Raw genomic sequence first — 20,061 nt, 5'->3', positions numbered from 1 at the left:
TAGTACCAGGTAGTAGCTTTCCCAGGAGTTGTCTGCCAGTTTCCAAGGGGAGCCGGGGCTCAGAGACCTCAGCACTCAACAAAATCTAAAGGGCTGTTTCCCCTTTGTGCCTTTCACCTGTGACAATTTCAGCAAAAAGTAGATGACTGTGAGCGCTGCCGGGAGTTTTTCAACAAAGAAGGGCGTGTGAAGGGCATCAGCTCAACCAAGGAGGTTTTGGATGAGGACACTGATGAAGAAAAGGAGACGCTCAAGAACCAGCTGAGGGAGATGGAACTGGAGCTGGCACAAACCAAGCTCCAGTTGGTGGAAGCTGAGTGCAAGATACAGGTAAGGGTAGCGCGCAGGACGGCCCTAAGCCGGACTCCTGGTGGGGGCCAGTAACTCCAGCAACAGCCTTGATGCTTTGGAGTAGTCTTTTACCTTTTCTTCTCCCATTTTAAACATTAGCCATAATCCTCATAGGAGAAAACCAGTACTTGTTAGTGTGTTTGGCCTGTCCTAAGAATTGGTGCTTAGGAATACTGACCATTAATGACATAGCTGGATCTTTTTAGTGGGATGTTCACTCGAACACATGCTTTAGAGTCACAGCTCTGTGGGGCGTGGTGGTGCACGCCTGTAATCCCAGCACTCAGGAAGCTGAGGCAGGAGGATCATTGCAAGTTCAAGTGAGACCATCTCAAAAAGACAAAAAAAAAGTCACAGCTCCACCACTAAACTCTTCGACTGTGAGTCAGTAACCTTTCTGCGCGTCAGGGTAGTCTACAGATGGAGCATTGAGTCTTAGTCTTCCGTTGGGTTGTTTAAAGAACAAAATGTGACAATATGTAGAAAAGGCACAGCATAATTATGGGGGCTTCATAAATACGAGCTTTTATTGACCTGGGACGTATTTCCCTGATGTGTCTGACTTCATTCCTGATGAAGAAATTAGGTCTTATTTTGGTCATCCGTGGGTTGCGTTGCTCGTTCTGCCAGCACCAGTACTGAGTCCAACATGAAGCGCTATTTGTGGGAGGAACCCAGTTTGGGAAGCTTGAGGCCATCTCCCCTGCACTGAACACGTGCCCCGGCATCTGCTCCGCTAGGCCCTGGCCCAGCTCTTGGGACTGCAGTAAGACATGGCTGTGGGACCACTCGGCACAATCCTGAAGGGCGTCACCACAGCCACAGTGTCTGGGCTGTGATCAGGAATGGACGGGGCGCCGGCGTGTGGTGCACGCCTGTAATCCCAGCACTCAGAGGCTAAGGCAGGAGGGTTGCCATGAGTTGGAGGCCAGCCTGCACCATATAGCAAAACCCTGCCCCAAACAAAGAATAGACAGCATCTGCAGACGCACAAGAGCAAAACCATGCACATCTGAGGCAGGGGAGGGGCTGCTCCACAGCCGGAGGGAGGAGAGGGCCTGCGGAGAGGCACACCGGCATCTTCCCGTGTGGTGCCAAGGCTGGCAGAGAGTATGTGCGCCCAGGCATGAAGCATCTCACGTGCCAGCCAGGGAACTTGCACTTCAGAGGTTTAGCTGGAAATTCGTGATGTAGTCAGAGCTAGAGCATTAGCTGTCTCTCCGGTGTGCAGGGGCCAGGAAGGGGGACACCGAATTTCGGAGGCTGTTCTAACAGACAAAGCAGCAAGTACGGTCTTACCTAGGAAAGCCCCCAAATCCCTGGGCATTGTGGAATTTCCTCTGCCAGTCTGAGACTGGGGGACTCTGCAGAGACCTCGCAAGAGTAGATGAACCAGCACCCGTCTCAGCCTCGCTCTGGGGAGGCAGCGCCAGCGGTGCTGGAGCCGAGAGCTTCACTCACCCTCTTTCTCTTGCAGGACCTGGAGCACCACTTAGGCCTCGCCCTCAATGAAGTGCAGGCGGCCAAGAAGACCTGGTTTAACCGAACGCTGAGCTCCATCAAGACGGCGACCGGGGTGCAGGGGAAAGAGACTTGCTGAGAGTGGCTGCTGCCTCCAGACCCCGTCAGAAACACCACCTTTTGTTGCCTTCTTTGGCCAAATGTGTGATTCTGTGACATGTCCCAGGACCAGAACGTACCAGGTCGGATCTGTAGACGCATGTTGGTAGGTCGTTGGGCCAGAGCTCCTGCAGCAGGCAGCCTCCGGCCAGGCTCTCCTCACTACTGACACACCAGGCCTGCAGCTCCGCTGACGCTCTGGACGCACCCCGGAAATCACTCCTCAGTGGGACCTCCCTGGCCTCCTCCCGTGTGGGTCAACTCTTCACCCAGCCTCAAGGCTGAGTTTACATGATCAGAGATTGGGGATCCTTCCGTGTGTTGATTTTTTTCTAAACCTTTAATTTTTTAAAACGTATACATAATTATATATACTGGGAATAGGGGGTCAGAAATTAAAATAATTCTTATCTGTAAGTGCCAGCAGAAGGTCCCCAGATGGACATGGAGAAGCACTTTGTTTTAAATTTGAGGGTTTCATAGTCATAGCTGAAGCCACCTACTTTTGTGAAACTGTATGATGCACAGGTTTTTGGTTTGGCATTATTCACACGTTTCTGATCAATTCTATGCAACTCTCATAGCTCCCGTTATTCTTAGCATTAGCTGCCAAAACAGTTTCACAAAGCTAGAGTGGAGGATGTGACTGTGAGACTGTATTAATCATAACGTGGACAAATCTTATTTTGCTTAATGTGTCATGTGTACATATATATATGTATATATATATCTTTCCTAATATACCCAACTGACAGTGTTCCGGTCCCAGACTAGGACTGATCTGCATGACATCTGCCGTGGTTATTTGGGCACTTAATTTCACTCGAGGTTTCTTGGGCTCTGCTCTCCTCTGCGCCGTCATAGGACTGTGAAGAGGCCCCTCACTTCAAGGTTCCTGGTGTGTTCGCACAACAGGTTGCACAAGCAAGAATGACTGTGCTGTGTGTCTGTGTAAATGTGAGCGTGCGCGTGCCTCGAGGTCCCCATCCACCTGGCCTGGTCACTCCCTGGCGGGTGAGGCCTCCGCCCTCCCAGAGTCTGGCCCCGTCCAAGCGCACAGCCAGGTGGCCCGCAGATCCTCACTTCAAAGCTGGGGAATGGAGGCTTAGCACCTTTTTTAATGAAAACACTTTGCCCCTTAATTTATATGTGATACGCTGACAGGCCATCTCACAGCGACCCGTCTGTTCTGCCTTCGGTGTGGAGGTGGCTGGCTCCAGAGGCACTGGTTTGTATATAAAGAAATGCGAGTTGTGCTGTGTCTGTGTTCCTGCTGGCTGTGCTGATGCTCGCTGCCGAGGTCATCTGTGTAAGGGAGACGGCAAGTGGCAGTCCCTCCCCCAACCGTCCCCGCCGCCGCTCTTTGTGTCTTTCTTGTTCAGTTACCAAAACTGCTGTAAGCCCATCTAATACTAGGTGTGTGACATTGTGCTAGGGTAGTTTGTGTGTCAACTTTCCGAACTGAAATATAAACCAGTAAAACTGTATTACTATTTCTTTTGTTGGTTTTATTTTAACAACATACTCATTAAATATTTTGGTACAAACAGCATTGCTTTGTAAAAGCCACTTTTGTCCTTTCGTGCTTCCCCCTCCCTCCCCCACAGAGCACAGAGAGGACCCGCCTGTTGCTGTCGCGGAGGTGAGGGTCAGGCCGTCTGAGGTGTGCCAGCCAGGTGGGGAGACGGCGCAGCCGACCTCTGCCATCACTGAGCTGGTTCCTCCCTGAAAAGTACAAGGCTGTTGACAGGTGTGAGACACCTCGTTGTGCCTGAGGTCCAGGGAGGCGGGGAAGGGCGGCACTAGGCTGGAAAGACACATGTATCTCACTGGCCGGAGATAGGAGAGGAAAGTGCAGGGCCAGATGTGAGTACAGGCCAGATGGCCAAAGGGCAGAAAGGCAGAGTGCTTGGACTTCGAGTATACTCCGCCAGGGTTTAAGAAAAGTGCTGGCACAAATGGATACACCTTTTAAAAGTTCCTAGCCAAGCGCAGTGCCGCACATCTGTAATCCTAGAGCTTGGGAGGCTGAGCCAGGAGGATCACCATGAGTTCAAGGCCAGCCTGAACTACATAGCAGACCTTGTCTCAAAAACAAAGGAGTTCCTTTCTCTTCACTGGTGGTCCCTGCAGGCCCCCACCCCACCCAGCCCCCCGCACAGGCTGAAGTGATGCTCATGTAATCGTGGCTGCCCTCGCCGCCTGACCACCCTGTAGGACACTGCTGGGCAGCCTGCTCCCTGTTTTCCTAGCCCCAAAGGTGTAGACATGGCGGAAACGGTCATCACGGGGGAGGCCCCTGCACACCAGCCAGCCTTGGCACACGGGCCTGAAGTGACTCCTGGACTGACCCCGGCTGACGCTGGGGCAGGAGTGTAACAGTTGCGGTGCCAACCTGTACACCTGCGTAAGACCCTTCGGGACCAGGAAGGTATGTGCATTTGCAGGGCAGACAAGGTGACGGTGACAGCCCTTGCACTGTACTGGGGGCCAGGGCGTTTGCTGCATAGAGAGGATGCTGGCATTTAGGTGGGAGAGACAGTAGTTACCTGATAGCCTGCTTGAGGCAGGGGGATGTGAGCAAGACGGGAGTGGGGAGTTAGGGTGGAGCCCTGCGAGGGAGGCTGGAAGTGATGAACCAGTAGAGTGCAGGCCAACATGCGCTCCGGCTGTTCCCTGCCGCTCCTTCAGGAAGGGAAACTGAAAGGAAATCCGTCTGAGCAGAAGTGATTGGGTGGGAGTTGGTGAAACCTGGTGAGAGGACACCAAGAAGGTGGATTCAGCTCCAGGTAAGGGTCTGAGACAGCCTGGGGTTGGGGAGGGGGTGTGTCTCAAATCCGAGTCACCGTGGCACTGGAGTGGCACCTGAGGCACGGCGCTTCTGTGCTTCTGCTCCGGGAGGTGCTGCTGCGCTTCGGCACAGCCACAGGTGACATGGGATGGGAGCGGAGCGGCCTTGGGCGAGCACCACCGCGCTACCCGGCAGGTGAGCCAGGAGAGTGAGAGTAGAGCGCGTGTGACTGAGCAAGGGCTACGCGAGGCCTAGAAGAGCCCGCGAGAGGGGGGCAGAGACGAGCAGGCGCCGCTGTGGGCCGAAGCCGGGTTCAGGTTCGGGTTCAGGTTTGGCACTACGGGGCAGCAGGGGGCAGGAGGCTAAACGAACGCTGGCCAGCAAAGGTGGGTGATGAGAGCGGGCGGGCGGGAGGGTGGTCAGTGCTAGTTCTGACCCCGGGCAGAGCCTTGTAATTCTTAGGACGGAAGGCAAGGGGCCCCAAAAGGAGGGGCCAGCAGGGTGCCCTTAAGTCTCCACATCTGTTCTGAATTCCAGATGCCCAGCAGCCTGGAGTGCGGGTGCAGGGAAGGGAACCCCAGGACCATGCCTGGAAGTAGGGCAGAACATGACCCCGGGCTCTTAACTGGCCCAACAGTGGGCAAAATCAGAGTGCAGAGGGGCGTGCAGTAGCTGACATGGGCCCCCCTTGGCCTGATCACCGCAGTGCTCCGAGGCTGTGCCTGCTGCTGCCGAGATTCCCGTGGGGCGGGGGACGCAGAGACGGAGCAGCCACTCGAGGTGGAGGCACAGAATGCTGAAGGCGCTCGAAGAACAGCCCGAGCACTAAGCTTCACCCTCCTCTCTACTATAGGTGAAGAAATCAGGGCTCAGAGAGCAGGTCCTGGCCAAAGCCACACAGCAGCCAGCAGGGTAGCTGCTTTAAGGTGGCCGCATGGGCAGCAGGTGGCGTACAAACGGCTCTTCACGCACCAATGGACCTGCAAGCTGGGGCCCAGACCAGGCCACAGCCTTGAGTGCACATCTCAGCCTTTCCGGGTCACTGTCCCTGTCTTTGAAGGGAGCGCTGCGTGGAGCTTTTAACTTGTCATGCGTTCCCTGTGACCTGTTATGCCCAGATTTGACAGTGAAGGTGGAAGGCCAGAGTTCAACAGCAAGATAAACCAGGCTCCCTCCTTCCCCTCCCGCAGGCGGTGTCAGGAAGAAGAAAGCTAGGCCGGCTCCCCGCCAGTCAGTGCCTGTGGCTGAACGCACAGGAAAACGGCTGCGAAGTGAGGCAGACGGCCCGTGCCACTCACCCGCAGCCCCGCACTCACCTGCAGGCGGTGGGAGCAGCCCCCGACCCAGCTCCCTACCACGCCGCCCTCCTGGCCACTGTGCCACCTTTGTCCTCTCCCCTTCACCGTCTCCTCACTGCTGTGGCTCAGGAGCAGGAACCCCGCGGGGCAAGGCTGCAGGAGCAGGAAGAGCTCAGTTTTGGAGCCAGCTTGCCGCGACCTTCCAGAAGCTCGCCGCCCTTGCAGGCAAAGCCTCAGTCTCAGCCTGGCTCCTGATCCTGCAGTGTGGAGTCTTGCCCATCCCTGGGGCTGACTTGAGGATTCAGAGTGAGGGGTGTGAAAAGCACACTGTGCACCTCACACAACTTCTGCTCACTGAGCCCGGCCGCCAGCTTGGAGCTTCCCATGGTAAATGGCACCGTTCACAGAGAAGCAAGGACCCAAACCCCATGACCCAAGCCCCTGGCCAGCCCTGGAGTGAAAGGAAGAGCTGTGTGGTACACAGAGCTAGTCTCAGGGCCCAGTAGAGGCGGGCTGCACTTGAGCTGCTCACCACAGCCAGCGCCTTCGTCTCTCCAGCGTGAGTCCTGCACAGAACACTTCAGCCACTGCTCTTCAACACAGAAGCATTTATTTTGATTCATCCAGATAGAGAAAATGCAACATGTCAGGGCATTATAGACACACTGCAGCAGCCAGACAAGAGGATCAGTCTATGGCAGAGTCCAACGTGCTCAGCGCAAGGAGCCACAGTGTGGGCACTGCCTGCAGGAGCCGGGCAGCGGGGTCCCTGTGGATGAAGGCCAGGCATCTCTGGGCGAGGCACCGATGACAGTCCACACATGTAGGCTGCTGCTTCCGCCATGCCGACGCTTTACACCAGAGTCCTACACGTAACTACTGCCCACAAGAGCAGCACAGTCCGTGGTGTTTGTGATTTCCAATGTTTGTTAACACAATACATAACAAAAAGTTATTGCCAAGGACTTTGCACTGCAGTTATACTATTTACACTTACGTATTCAGGAAAACACAATAAATAGATTTCTTAAAAAATAGATTCTAAAAACTAGTGGCATCACCAAATCAGTGAGCTACAGCCAGGAGTCCAGTGTCACGGGTGGAACCACGCAGTAGGAAAAGGCTTTCTACCCATGACTACACTCGGCCTGCCCCTGCCCCTGCCCCTGCGCCCCCAACCTGCAGCCGAGAAAGGACTAAGACGGTGCAGGGCCGCCTTGCTCCTGGTGTAGGACAACCCAGCCTTTTGGATCTACAACGGCTGCAGCTCCCAGTCAGAGCTCCGCTTGGAGTGGGTGAAAAGCAAGTCACCACACACACACACACACACACACACACCGCCGACCCTTGGAGTGAGTGAAAAGCAAGTCACTACACACACACACACACACACACACACACACACACACACACGGCCGTGTCCGTGGTGTCCAGCTGTGGGCCCAATGGTTGGAAGCCGGCTCCTTCCCCATTACCTTCTGCCAAAAGCCCCAGGTCAGGTGCCTCTGTTCCTGCCGTATGCTCACCCTAATTAAGGCCACCCCAGGGACCTGCCTCCCGAAACAGCTGGGCTGTGACAGCCACTAAAGCCAACGGCAAGTGCAACTGGCCAGACGGATGGATCCCTCGGGAGAAACGGGATAAACACTGCTAGGGGCCAAGTGTTAGGTCTGCTGAAGGATGAGCCAACCGCACTATGCATTCACTACCTGCTGAGCCGGGGGTGTGCCGAGGAAGAGTCCTGTCTGCGCACAGCTCAGCAGCCAGATCACCCTGGATTCCTGGGACGGAGACAAGAAAGACCCCTGCACAAGCCGTGAGGGTGCCTGCAACTGAGGGTTCATGGAGGAGCCACCTCTCCAGAAAAGGGGGCTGAGCACCCCCACACAACCACAGCAGGTCCCACTGCTGAAGCCCGGCCCATAAGCTGTTAGGGACAAAGCCAACCTTGCCCGGCTGCACAGGAAGGATGATGAGGGGAGGGAGAGGGACGCCTGTGATGCAGACTCACACACTGACGGCCCTCACTACATGGCGAGCAAGAGCTGCGGCCTCGGGAAGCCAGCGAGCGGATGTGGGTTCCGGGGAGGCTCGGGCGGCAGCGTGAGTGTGCTGTGAATCCAGCGTGACTCGCCACGCCCCCGACCACGCCGAACTCCTTCCGCCACGGCATTTGTGCACAGCAGAAGGCTCTTCCTCGTCAGGAGGAGCACTCGGCCAAGAAGGGTGGGGAGCCACCCCGAAGAGGGGAAAGAGCTGGACACCGGAAAGATGACTAAGCCACAGGTGGAAGGAAGTTTCTGAAAGACAATCTACTTGGCTACCTACAGCTCCTAGCCCTACTCTTTATTCGTTTCTTTAAATAATGAAAAGGTGCTGACTCCCAGAGCAGTAAAAATACTAGGTAGAGTTTAAAAACAAACAGCAACCCTCTGATCACCGTCGGCTGCGCGGGACAGCGGGAGATGGCACTGAGCCGGCAGTGAGGGCACGAGTGGGCACTGGGTGCGGCCCGGGCTCTGGGGGACTCACGCTGCTGACGGGCGAGGGCCTTCTCGTGAGGCCGGAGCACAGCACAGGCCTTGCTGCCAGATCTAGGTCCACAGCCACACAGGGCCACTTTCTTCACCAGAGCCAGGGCCAGTTTCTGTCTACGCCAGGCCCCAGCTTCCCAAAAACCCAGAAGCTCCTCCAGAAAAACGCAGCACGGCTGCTCCTGGGAGATGCGGAAGTACACACCTCCTGTTAGGGCCTCGGAGCCACTCACGGCCCCAGGAGATGACCACACAGCAAACCCCAGGCGAGTCCCCGCCTGGAGACGGGGCCCAGCTTCTCAGGAACACTTCCGAGCCCCTCACCCGCCTCAGAGGTTACAGCCGCCTCGCCGGGAACACGCAGCATCCCGCTCCTCTCAACCTGCCCGGAAGCCCGCCACAGCAGACGCTGTGCAGAGCCGGAAGCCAGGCAGTCTCTCCTGGCCCATCCCTGGGCCAGCTGAAGCCCGGCCCGAGCATCTAGTGCCACGCCAATCGGCACCCGCCTCCGCCTCCGCCCTGTCCCAGCCAGCAGCACAAAGGAAGCGAGCCTGATTGCTAAGTGAGGGGATGGGTCCCCGCCACTTCACCCTCACAAGACCCCAGGCCAAAATTAGAGTGGAGATAAAATGGCTCCTTGAGCATGGTCACTGGCCCACTGAAGCTGGTGGCTAGAAAAACTCTCCAGCTCCTCGGGACTTGCTTTCCCGCCCTAGCTAGCACCAAGAGTTCCTATCCCTGGGCGGCAAAATCCAGCCTAAACCAAGGAGCATACTTCGTGTTACAGACATGGTCTCCCACAAACACAGCCATTTCTGAAGGTGCTGGTGATGACTTCACCCCCAAGCACAATCCCCACTGCCACCCACACCACCCAGGGAGCCACACCTGCCTGCGCATGCTGGCACCATGTGCTTGTGTGACCACACGCCAGTCCCCACCAGGAAGTGTCTCCCGCCGCCTGGGCCTGGGCCTGTCCCTTTGGGAGGAACCTGTGCTCCAGAGAGGAGGGGAAGAGGGGCATGCTTGCTGCACTGTGTTTTGCTCTCTAGCCACCTGTCCTCCCCTTCAGTGTCCGACCTGTCATTCAAAGCCTCAGTCTCCCCTGGGCAGCAGCTGCCACAGAAAGATGCATGGACTCAGACATCAGAGAAGATAGACGCTTCCTGTCACCAGTAGGACAGAAGGTTAAGGAATCTGAAGGGTTTGCAAAACGAGGCCTGCTGTTTTTGAAAGTAAAGCCTCACTGGACAATGTCGTACACTTTCTGGGACTGCTTCTGTGCTACAACGACAGAGGTGAGTAGTTGCGGCAGACTGCAAGGCCCGGAATGCCTGCTGCAGCCTCCGGTCCTCTCCAGGAGACGACCGCGGCTGTGGGGCTCAGGCACCGCTCCGTACATCTTCGCGTCCTAACGCCCGAGTGGGGTCTGTCTGCGAGGCCCACAGGGGCAGAGTGGTGAGGCTGTGTGCAGTCAGACACTTTGCCCTGGACACTTCTGGCCACCCAAAGGTGGGTGAAATCGGTGTCTTGATATAACTTTAACCCTTCCAAAGCTCTGATCGAAGCCTGCAAACCCCAGCTGTTCCTGAGTTCTAGTCCCAAGCATAGCTGTAGAAAGAGGTGCAGGGCCCACCCTCCTCACTGGGGTGGTGCCTCTGTGGTAGTCTTGCCTAGCATGGCTCCGTCAGCTCTGTCCCTTCAGAAACAAAGGTGGGCACTCACTGACCCACTAACACCAGTGGGTTCCAGCCAGCACCGGGAAGGGAGGAAGGGAGGGAAGACCCCATCCTGGTCCCTCTGGTGTGCCAGTGCCGTGCCTACCATGAAGAAGCGGAGGTGGCACACTGACCCAAAACTGACACCCAAAGCAAACCCTCACCAATCTGTTTTAGCTTTAGCTTTCTCCCTTCTTAAATAACCCTAAAGAAAGCTTGCACCTTCCCATGGGCTAATGACCATGTCCCACAGATGCCAAACCCAAGAGGACTCATTGCCAGCCTTGGCCCAGTTTAAAAAACAATTGTTAGGCATGGTGGCACACACTTATAATCCCTGCACACTGGAGGCTGAGGCAGGAGAATCACTGTGAGTTTGAGGCCAGCCTGGGCTACACAATGAGTTCAAGGCCAGGCTAGACCACGTAGTGAGACCCTGTATGTTTTGGGGGTGGAGAGGGACCATGACAGGACCAAAAACATTTTACAAACTTAAGCAGTACCTGTCACTGCCCAGACACCCACGGGAACAATAAAGATGCTGGCTGACTGGCCACACATCTCTCTGCCCAGTGCCAGGAGAGATGCTTCCCGCCACAGCCCTGCCTGTAGCTCAGTGGAGAGGCCCCACGACACCCCAACACCTATGTGTGCTGTCGGTACCCTTCTTGCCCCCACAGCTTGGTCGGAGACACCACTGCTAGCCCCACCGCTCCCGGGGCAGTGTTCTGGGAGAAGAACTCTGCAGTCCTCCGCCCTAGTGGCTACTGTCATTGCCCGGCCTGGGGCCGGGTGCCCGGCTTAGCCCAGCAGAGCTTCCCCGGCCATGCAGAGACCTTGCTCCTGCCTCCACCTCTGCCGCAGCCCCCTCGGCCCCCGCATCCTCACCTGGGCATTGGCACTGTTTCTTCCTCGTCGGTCCTCACGCTGACTGACCCTCCAGAGCTCTAACAGTGAAGGACGACGGGATCCCACACCAAAGGGCCCGAGTCACGCACTCCGCCGGCCATCTCACCCTGCCAACCGCCCCGGTCCCAAGCCAGCGCTTCACGCTGCCCAGGGCACTGAGCCTTTCTGTGCACCAGGACCTCCCCTGCTGAGGTCCCCTGCCCAGCTCCGTACCACCCACACGAGAAACCTGGGCCACTAGGATCTGAGCTGTTGGAAATGTGAGTGACTCAGCTCTAATCCCTTCCTAGCCCGCATGTCATCTCCAGGGCCTGGCTCTTCTGCACGGCAGGGAGACCTGGCAAGGGACTTAGGCTGCGGTGCCGCATCCCCGGCCCCAGGAGCGAAGCCACTGATGTGGCTCTCACCACAGATGATTCCGATTCTTTTCAAATGCCTTCCCCGTCCCTACACGCCCCACCTTAGCATGGTCTCCCTTCTCCTCGGCTCCTGAAGCTCAGCTTTTCATGGTTTCCCCCAACTGCGCCTTGGCCTGTGACACAGGGCCAGGCAGAAAGCCGCAGGTAACACTGAGTGTCTTCTCCATCCATTTACCCGAGCAGGGAGACGAGGTCTCAGCAATATCCGCAGTCAATCAGAGGCCAACCAACCCAAACGGAAGAAGTTCCTCTACACCACCCAGATCACGCACTCCCTGTATACAAGCAGCAGCCTGGAGCTCACTTTCTGCCCACCCGGCTCCCCCAAGGCCATTCCACCTACTCCCAGGAGAGGCACATTCTAGGCCAAGTGCCCAGCACACTCCTGGTAACTCTTTACCCTTCTGGAACCCCAGACACTAAGTAAATATAACCCTTTAATACATCTAACAGGAGCATCTAGGCTCGCCCCGGGCCTGCCCTTCACTAGCCTCAATACCCGGGTCCTGTGATCTTATTTTGAGGCCCCTTCAGCTTTCCCGAGTTCCTAGGGAGCCAACTTCCACAGCTTTTCACCTCGTGAATGATGCGCTCCACGGGGCTTCCAAGGGCACAAGGGTTTTGTGAAGTGGGGCAAATCCTGAGATTATCTACATGACACAAGAATCAAGAAGGGCGTGCACCCAAATGCTCTGGAAAGAAGTCACTGTGAGTGTGACCTCTTGGCCCTGTCTCAAGACCTAACCAGGATGGGCCAAAACCCAAGTGCAGAGGAGGCTGACCTTAAAAACTGTACCCAGCGTTGTGTCCCCCAGCCTCTCCAGGCTGAGTAGTTCTCCAAGCAGCAATTACTGAATTTGCACTTTATTACACACAAGGTCAGTTATGGTGCGAAGCTTCCCACAGGGTCTGCGCAAACAAGACTTGAATGTGCAGCTTGCCCGTACCAGGCTGCCAGCCCCAGGCACCCTGTCCTGGAGCAAGCCAACCCACTGTTCTTCCAAAGGAACTCAAGAAAGAACGAGCCCAGGAGTCCAAAGTCTCGGCAGAGAGAAGGCCCAGGGAAAGGTGGGTCAGGTTTTGCTCACTTGGAGTCACGCAGGACACATCTCGACTGAGAGAAAGGTGAGCGGCATGCGGCCGAGGGAGGAGCGCACAGCTGCTCTTGAATGACAGCGTTGAGCACGGGTGCTGAACACAGCGGCATCGCTGTCCATGGGCTCCGCCGGGGGGACACTGGGCTGTGCGTCTGGGGCAGGTCACTTTCCCCAAGCCCCATTTCCTCATCTACCGGAGGGAAAAACTTGCAAGAACCCACAGCTGCAGAGTTCAAAACAATCTCTAAGAAAGGGCTACTGTTAACCCTCAAAGAAGCATATGAAATGTTACTTCCTCTGCGTGGTTAAAAACCCACTAATTAGGAGCCACAGTGTTTTGCCACAAACAAGCGGAGTGGTTTGGAGAGATCTACTCGTCTCAATTTCCCTGTCTAGAGAGCAAGACCGACAACCCTCACACTGCTCCTGCTCGGAGTCACCAGCAGGGCAGGAAATGGAGCCAGGGGTAGACAGGGCTCTGCTGCGCTGTGCTCTACCCAGGCCACAGCTCACACGCCCCCGCTCTCAGTGCGCTAGAACTTGCCTTAGAGAAGCTTCGTTTTTGCTGTTCCCCTCCCGGACAGCAGCACCATTGCTCAGAAGAACTGTCAGCTGTCACAGACAGTGATGTTTAGGCCGGGTGAGGAATGAATACCCTTCCCTGAAAAGGATTCTGTGTCCATCACCACATCCAGCTGCCCCGAAGCAGAGACCCAGTTGGTCTTAATCGGCCAAGGAGCCGGGATGTGGTTCGCAGACCATAGAGCTCTCTAAGCTGGCCTCAGCTCGCACAGGTCCCACACGAGGAAGACTCGCGCTCCAGGCTGGGCAGTCTGCCCTGAGGCCACGCTAAGCAAAACTCCTGCATGAAGGACGGGCCTTCCAATCTGCCACTGTCCCAGTCTCTCTTCATACCTGCCCAGGGGCAGCCCCAACATGCACCCCAAGCCTGGGCTGCAGCCTCACGGGCCTCCCTTCAGGGTCGGGCTCACATCCCCATCACTCTTTTCATCCAGGCAGACAGCGTGCTTCCCAGAAATGTCTGCCTCAGCTCCTTGTGGCCAATCAAACCAAAAAACACGCTTTCAATACCAAAAGCTCCCTATTTATACAGTGCCACTATGCTCTTTCCGTTTGTTTTTCCAGCTAGTTCTCCAGTCTTTCACACCTGGTCTAAAAACGAGCCCTGCCTGTTCTAGGTCAAGACATCTGGTCCGCAGCACCCTCAAGTCTGAGGCGCAGGGCCCAGCACAGCCTCCCCGCGAGCCTTGGGATCTGCAGCGCGGTGCAGCAGAAAGGCCTTGGCACTGAAACAGAGCTGCGTTTCTGTCCTGGCTCTAGCATCACTTGGCGTGTCAGGCTTTTCATCTGTAAGACAGGAAAAATGCCACCTCCAAGAAGGCTGTTCGAGAATTAAGACGACTGTCCAGGTGCCTGCCACATACAAGCTGCCAACCCTGGCAACTTTCCTTCCTCTCTCCCATCCCCGCTTCTTCAATCTGCTGCCCTGAGCCCAAACGACCTAAAAGAATGGCTGCTGCGACTGTACCTGGGGGACAGACAGTTGACAGGAGAAGGCAGAGCCCCTCTGTCCATACTGTATGACAGGATCAAGACAGGAGAGCTACTGGGGATTTAGCTCAGCGGCAAAGCGCCTGCCTGGCAAGCGTGAGGTCGTGAGTTCGGTTCCTGGTACTGGAGAAAAACCAAAGACAGGAGAGCTGGAAACGATGCAGAGAGAATGGGCTCCCCGGCAGGGCTGAGACACTGTCTTCACAGCAGCCACACCGATCCCACCTTCCCCTGCTGGCCATCCAGCAGCAGAAAAAGACAGCTGCAAACTAACATCTCCATGGGCCTGCTGCTGCAGCCTGGGCCGCTGGGCCAGTCGTCACCCTACTCACCAGCAGGGGCAGCCCAGGTCACCCGCACAAATAGCAAAATTCTGCATAAAGAGACCATGGTCCTCCTTGGAATAAGAAATTAAGGTGGTAACAACTAACCAGGAGGGGTGGGGGAGGCGGTCCTTCCTCCACTGTTGGCTGCATGAAGCAAAGATTCTATCAAAAGCCTCAGCGGAGAAGGAATGAACGCAGTAACTTCTGTCAGGACGTTAGTTATGCAACTATCTCTTGGATTTATGAACAAACCTGTTGACTAGAAGGCAAATCTCTTACCGGGCTTCTTGGCAGTAACATTCGGTACTTCTTCACAGAGTTTTTACAAACTTTGAGCATCTCAGAGCTCAATCTGTATTCCCCACTTAGCCAACCGCCAACAGCCAGGGGACAGACCCGCCTGCCCACCTTTCATCAGAGGCTGCTGATGTTTTGCAAATATATTCAAACCAGGAATACGGGGTATTCAGTCCAACAGCAGCAACGTCACCCTCTCCCTACTTTTCCTCTTCCGAACAGAAACTTCCTAAAGTGTCTAGAACAGACAGACAAGTGGACAGATGGACAGAGACACCAATAGTTTGATCATGTTTTTTCTAAGATAAACAGAGGGGAGGCCATACATGTTGAGGAGTGCAGATTTTCCTCCCAAAGTATGCAAACAAACTACAAAAGACAAGCTGTAGGAGCCTTAGAAGGATCTGAGTCCACAGCTTTCTAAGCGTACCACCTAGAGTCCTCCATTCCTTTCTGGAATTTATAATAACGTGCTCTCCACCCACCAGTCACTGTGAGCCGAATCAAGCACTGGCTTTTATTATGAATGCACTGGCAAGAAACTTGGAATCAGCAGGTAGACAGACAATCTAAGCTCAGCCCTTGTGAAATTCTAAGCACCTTAAAATCCCAAACCAAGTATTTACAAACCCTGGGCAGCAGACTGGCTGGTGATTTAAGTACCACAGCAGAAATGTGGGCTTTGGTTTGTGCTTCCTGTCGAACCCCTGGAGCGCAGCGTCCTCTCCCTAAGCTGGGAGCAGCCCAAACCTTTCCGCGTGACGGGACAAACACAGCTCCACCCTGAGCAGGCAAAGCACCTGCTTACAGCTACCTGTCAGCACAGCCTTGCCTCCCCTCACACACCTCCCTCCACCTCGGCCAGCCACGGGCGCGTTTCCGGTGCCTAGCTCACTGGGTCCCCAGGCCCCACGGGGATGTGCTGGAGTGAAATACTCTGGCCCAGATTCCAGCACGGTTTCTACTTCCTATTTCTAGCTGTGCTGTAAAGCTTACATAACCTAATTTGCATTAAGGTACTATTTTTAAAAACCTCCAAAGATCACTGCTTCAAGCATCAATGGAAGCTGTTAGCTCCTAACTGAAATGGTAATGTGGGAGGGAGATCTATTCTTACAACTAATTCAACTTGAATTCTTCACTTAAAAGTCTTCCTGGAGGATGCTGTGAGGAGAGAAGGGCCCTTATATAAGAAACTCCGGGCTCTGTAAGTGCTAGCAAGATACACACAGGTGTTAAAACTCACCTCGGCAGCAGTTCCTTGGCTGTGCTGTTGTTACCCACTCGCCACTGTCTCTGGTCCAGGCTGCCCGCCAACACTGAGGGACCTACGGCCACCTGACAGCGCGAGACCCCAGCACCTTCCTTGTCCTGGGTGACTCCAGAGCCGCCCCGCCACCCTCAGAAGGCACCGGCACTGAAAGGGTGGGAATCCCTGGGAGGCCGCTGGCAGAGCAGGCTGTGCTTACCTTTCACTGCTTTCACCTCTGCCTGATCTTTTAGGGCTCTTAATTACTGGAAATCTAACTGCCTAGGGGGAAGAACAAATTTCCTTAGTTCTTTTCTGTAACTCGCTACTCTACTATTAGTAAATGAGCACGAGTTATTGACGAAATCTAAGAAACAGGGAAATTATAGCGAATGATTATAATGGTAAAACTCCCCCACTGTCATTTAAAAAAGAAACACCTGAGCTCACGGTTGAAAGTAACAACATTGTTCTCTGCCGTACTAGAAAAACTGCCTTAAAAAGCGGGGTATTTGTCATTCATTTCACACAGTTCACTACTTGGACAGAGGTCCATGAACAAAAGGACCCGAAGTTTGCTCAGTGAATGAACTTCCACGTGACGCCCAGTACAGTGATGCCAGAGTCTACATTATTCTATAGTTTATAATTAAACTATTAACTAAATTCATACTCTCTTGCCCCTGCTAACAAACTATTTGTCTCCCAAAGTAGGACATTTACAGTAGGCCAATCCCACCATGCTTCCACTGGACAGACTTTCTGTTCGCTGGAGCCCACAGAAGGGCCCGGCACACAGTCGGCACTGGGCTGCTCTGAGAGCGAGTCAGCTTTACCGCCCAGCGCACTTCACGGATGCCGAGGCCCTGTGAAATGTGCACCTATCTGTGTGGGGGAGCTGTTGTTTGTGCAACCTTTAGGTTCATAATAAACAGAAACTGCCACTTAGAAACAAATACAAAACATGAATCCACTTTAAATTGTGTGCATGTGTATCAAATACAGCCTTAGCACAGACCATCTAATACATAATGAAATGCATATATGGGACACACTAAACGAAGCAAGTCTTGATTAAAATATTTGGTTTAATCCTCATATCTTTAAAATAAACTCCATGATGGTTGAATACAGTGGGAAATAAATATTCTAGCTACTCAACCTGGAAAAGAGACAAACTGGTCTCTGCAGACTTGGTATTGACCTTTCTGAGTCCTACTAAAGTCAGTTCTGCATATAAGTAGCTTAACTCTGTCAATTATATTTTTTCCCATAGTTACCTTAATAGTTTTGGTTTTTTTTTCATTTTCTATTGCTTTTTTATTTATATGGCTTCTTGCTGTTGTACTAGAGCATACAACACAGATCAGAGATTTTATTTCTCAGAGAAGTTTCTCTCCTGGAGAAATTGGCACTTTGATCCTCAGCTTATGTAACAGCTACATGTATGGATCACACCAGCACTGTCTCCAATCTTGCCGCTTCTCAAACTCCAGCGCTTTGGACAAAAGAGTGCCCTGCCATTACACGCATCTTAGGTGAACCGTTCCTACCGCTTAATTCTAAATTTAAACAAGGATCTGGGTGTGTGACTTATATACATATGATAGCCTAAGTGTCTACACACATGCACAAATTTATCTTAGCGAACGTGAAATGTCTCTCTTGAATAAAAAGCACTTACAAGGGTAGTAAAACAAATGTTGAAAATAACTATTTTACATTTAGACCATAAAATTTTTCAAGGTAATGTGATGACATAAGACCTAAGAGATCAAATACATCATATATGATTGTCATATATCCGAGTTGTGTTAATTGTTTATTTTTCTCTTTAATCAGAAAATAAAAGAGCTTACCTTTGTATACTGAGATCACAGCTTACAGTCACTATATCTCAGCCTATTTTATACAAGTGATATGGCTACGAAGGTCCGAGGAGAACGAGAATAAAGTGAGATAAACGTGCTGAAAACTGCTTAAAAGTATTAACCTGAAATACACAGAGGGTCCAACACCAGTTTTAAAAAATACATTAACGAGGTATTCCCAACTCTTCAATTAATAACGGTGACTGACTCATGACTTTCAAACATTCACCCAAACTTAAAAAAAAGAAAAAAAGAAAAGGCTAACACCAGCAAAACTGACCAGTGGTTTGTTCCCAGGTTAACAATTTGAGCAAGATTACCAACAGTATCGGCAGCTACATAAACCCGACTCCTTGCCTCACCTACTGTGCGCTCCACCTCGTCCACATGAGGTATGTTGGAGAGAGATCTGTGGGACCATTACCTGGCTTGAGGAATGGGGCACTGCTGCAGCCCGGAGAGACACAGGCTGCCAGCCACAGCCCTGGTGAGGTGTCAGCCCCCACCAAAAGATATGGCTTCAAGGAGGACCCCTAACTCAGAGAAATTATAACAGTGCTAGCTGACGCAGTCAGGAATGTAACTGTTCAATGTATGTGCTAAAAAAGTTTAAAAAGTGTCAGAAGATAGCACAGCTCCCACGCGAAGTCTAAGTTCTACATTGGTCTGTAAACTCCCTGACAAGAGCTACACTAAAGGGGTTAAGTACAGATATTGCTAGGTTTCCAAAGGAAAAGTTTTAAAACAGACACCGTGGCTTTGGACAAAGTATTGCTCTTCTTTAAAATGCTCAGTCAATGCTTTCAAAGAAAAAGTGTCAGAGCGTGGTATATCTGAAAGCTGGAAAGCCTCAGGGTGTCACATTGCTCTTAAGACCAAGACATAGAAATTGCCATTTCAAGCCAGACAACCTGATGGTTCTAGAAGTCAGAGAAGAAATCTTGAGGGCCCAAGTGAATAATAAATGGTGCGACGCTCAGAGGCTGGCAATAGGGGCTGTCAATGAAAAAACCACCTATAGCGGAGAAAAGAGCAGAGAAGCAAAACCTCACATTAATTTCATACAATTTGGTGAAGCGAAGAGCTTCATTTATATTTCTCTGCTCTTTCAGCTGTAAGTGGAATTTTCATTACAAAATGGAGGGGTGGGAAGGGCAAAAGGTGGGGGACACTTAATTCATTACAGAATTTAAACAGTTGAACTTGCATGGTTACCACTTCTAACAAAGGACTGACAGCTCAATCATTTTAAGTAAAGCAGAGAAATGTAAAAGTTTGCAGCAACTGGGCAGGTTTACAACATGGTTAGTAACTTCCAACAAACAACAAAATTAAAAAAAAAAAAAAAAGACTTGGTAGAAACCATTTGAAATGACTGCCATCATGTTGGAAAACAGCACAGCTCCCTTTTCTCCATCACTGGGGTTATGAAGCAAAGTCAGCTACTTCAAAAGAATTTGCTGAAGAGAAATCTCCAGGGAGATTCCAACTTGGAATCCAAATTTGACAATCAATTTCAAGTAACAGTAACAACTGCAGCTGCCAATTAATAGTATTCCAAAAACAAATCGCTACTGTAAATATTTAATAAAAAGTGGACCCTACCAGCCATGCTTTTTCTTCTCAGTGATGGCTCTGTTTCATCCATAGGTCAGCAAAACAAATCAATGAGACATGAAAACCCCCGGCTGAAATGGGCCCTTGTTGTTTATGTCTAGCCACTAATGCACAGGATGACAATGATAAGTTACAGCTACTTCCAGCAAGTGATGAGGTTTTATTAAAGTATCACCCACCACTAAGAATAGGTCAAGGAGAAGAAACGAGTTATTATGCCATATACATCTGAGGAATGACACTAAAATTTGTGTTACACTGCCCGTATCACCCTTACTTGATGGTCCCCCCAAAATATCTGACATAAATTCGCCATATTTTGTGAAGCCCACTTTCACTGATGGGCACCATGCATTTCAGAAAAAGCAGAATTTAATACGGAAGAACGAAAC

At 52.6% G+C, this 20,061-nt stretch overlaps 2 protein-coding genes across 10 annotated transcripts in view; one reads left to right on the top strand and one right to left on the bottom strand.

Moving 5' to 3' along the window:
- Window positions 1-3,458, top strand: part of Rabgap1 (RAB GTPase activating protein 1) — a 161,632-nt gene extending 158,174 nt beyond the window's left edge. For all 7 annotated transcript variants that reach the window (XM_005382509.2, XM_005382508.2, XM_013513144.1 and 4 more), the window contains 2 exons: window positions 133-330; window positions 1,829-3,458. In XM_005382509.2, the coding sequence (XP_005382566.1) occupies window positions 133-330; window positions 1,829-1,951 (321 nt within the window). In that variant the 3' untranslated portion in view covers window positions 1,952-3,458. The remainder of the gene's footprint in view (window positions 1-132; window positions 331-1,828) is intronic.
- A 10,926-nt stretch (window positions 3,459-14,384) lies between these two features.
- The window catches only part of Strbp (spermatid perinuclear RNA binding protein), a 126,406-nt gene continuing 120,729 nt past the window's right edge, over window positions 14,385-20,061 (bottom strand). Inside the window, exons 18-19 of one of the 3 annotated variants that reach the window (XR_260609.2) lie at window positions 18,041-18,174; window positions 14,385-16,463 (exon numbers count right to left, since the gene is read on the bottom strand). Coding sequence is in view for 1 of the 3 variants with exons in the window: in XM_013513147.1 (XP_013368601.1) it covers window positions 18,170-18,174 (5 nt within the window). In the remaining 2 variants the exon portion in view is untranslated. Of the gene's footprint in view, window positions 16,464-17,251; window positions 18,175-20,061 lie in introns of those variants that run through there. The other 2 variants (XR_001233576.1, XM_013513147.1) reach the window with 2 other exon arrangements.

This window comes from Chinchilla lanigera, unplaced genomic scaffold (genome assembly GCF_000276665.1).
Source record: "Chinchilla lanigera isolate Chin_1 unplaced genomic scaffold, ChiLan1.0 scaffold00018, whole genome shotgun sequence".
NCBI lineage: Eukaryota > Metazoa > Chordata > Mammalia > Rodentia > Chinchillidae > Chinchilla > Chinchilla lanigera.
The sequence above is the reverse complement of the archived record's forward strand: the minus strand, read 5'-3'. Positions and strand labels throughout refer to the sequence as shown.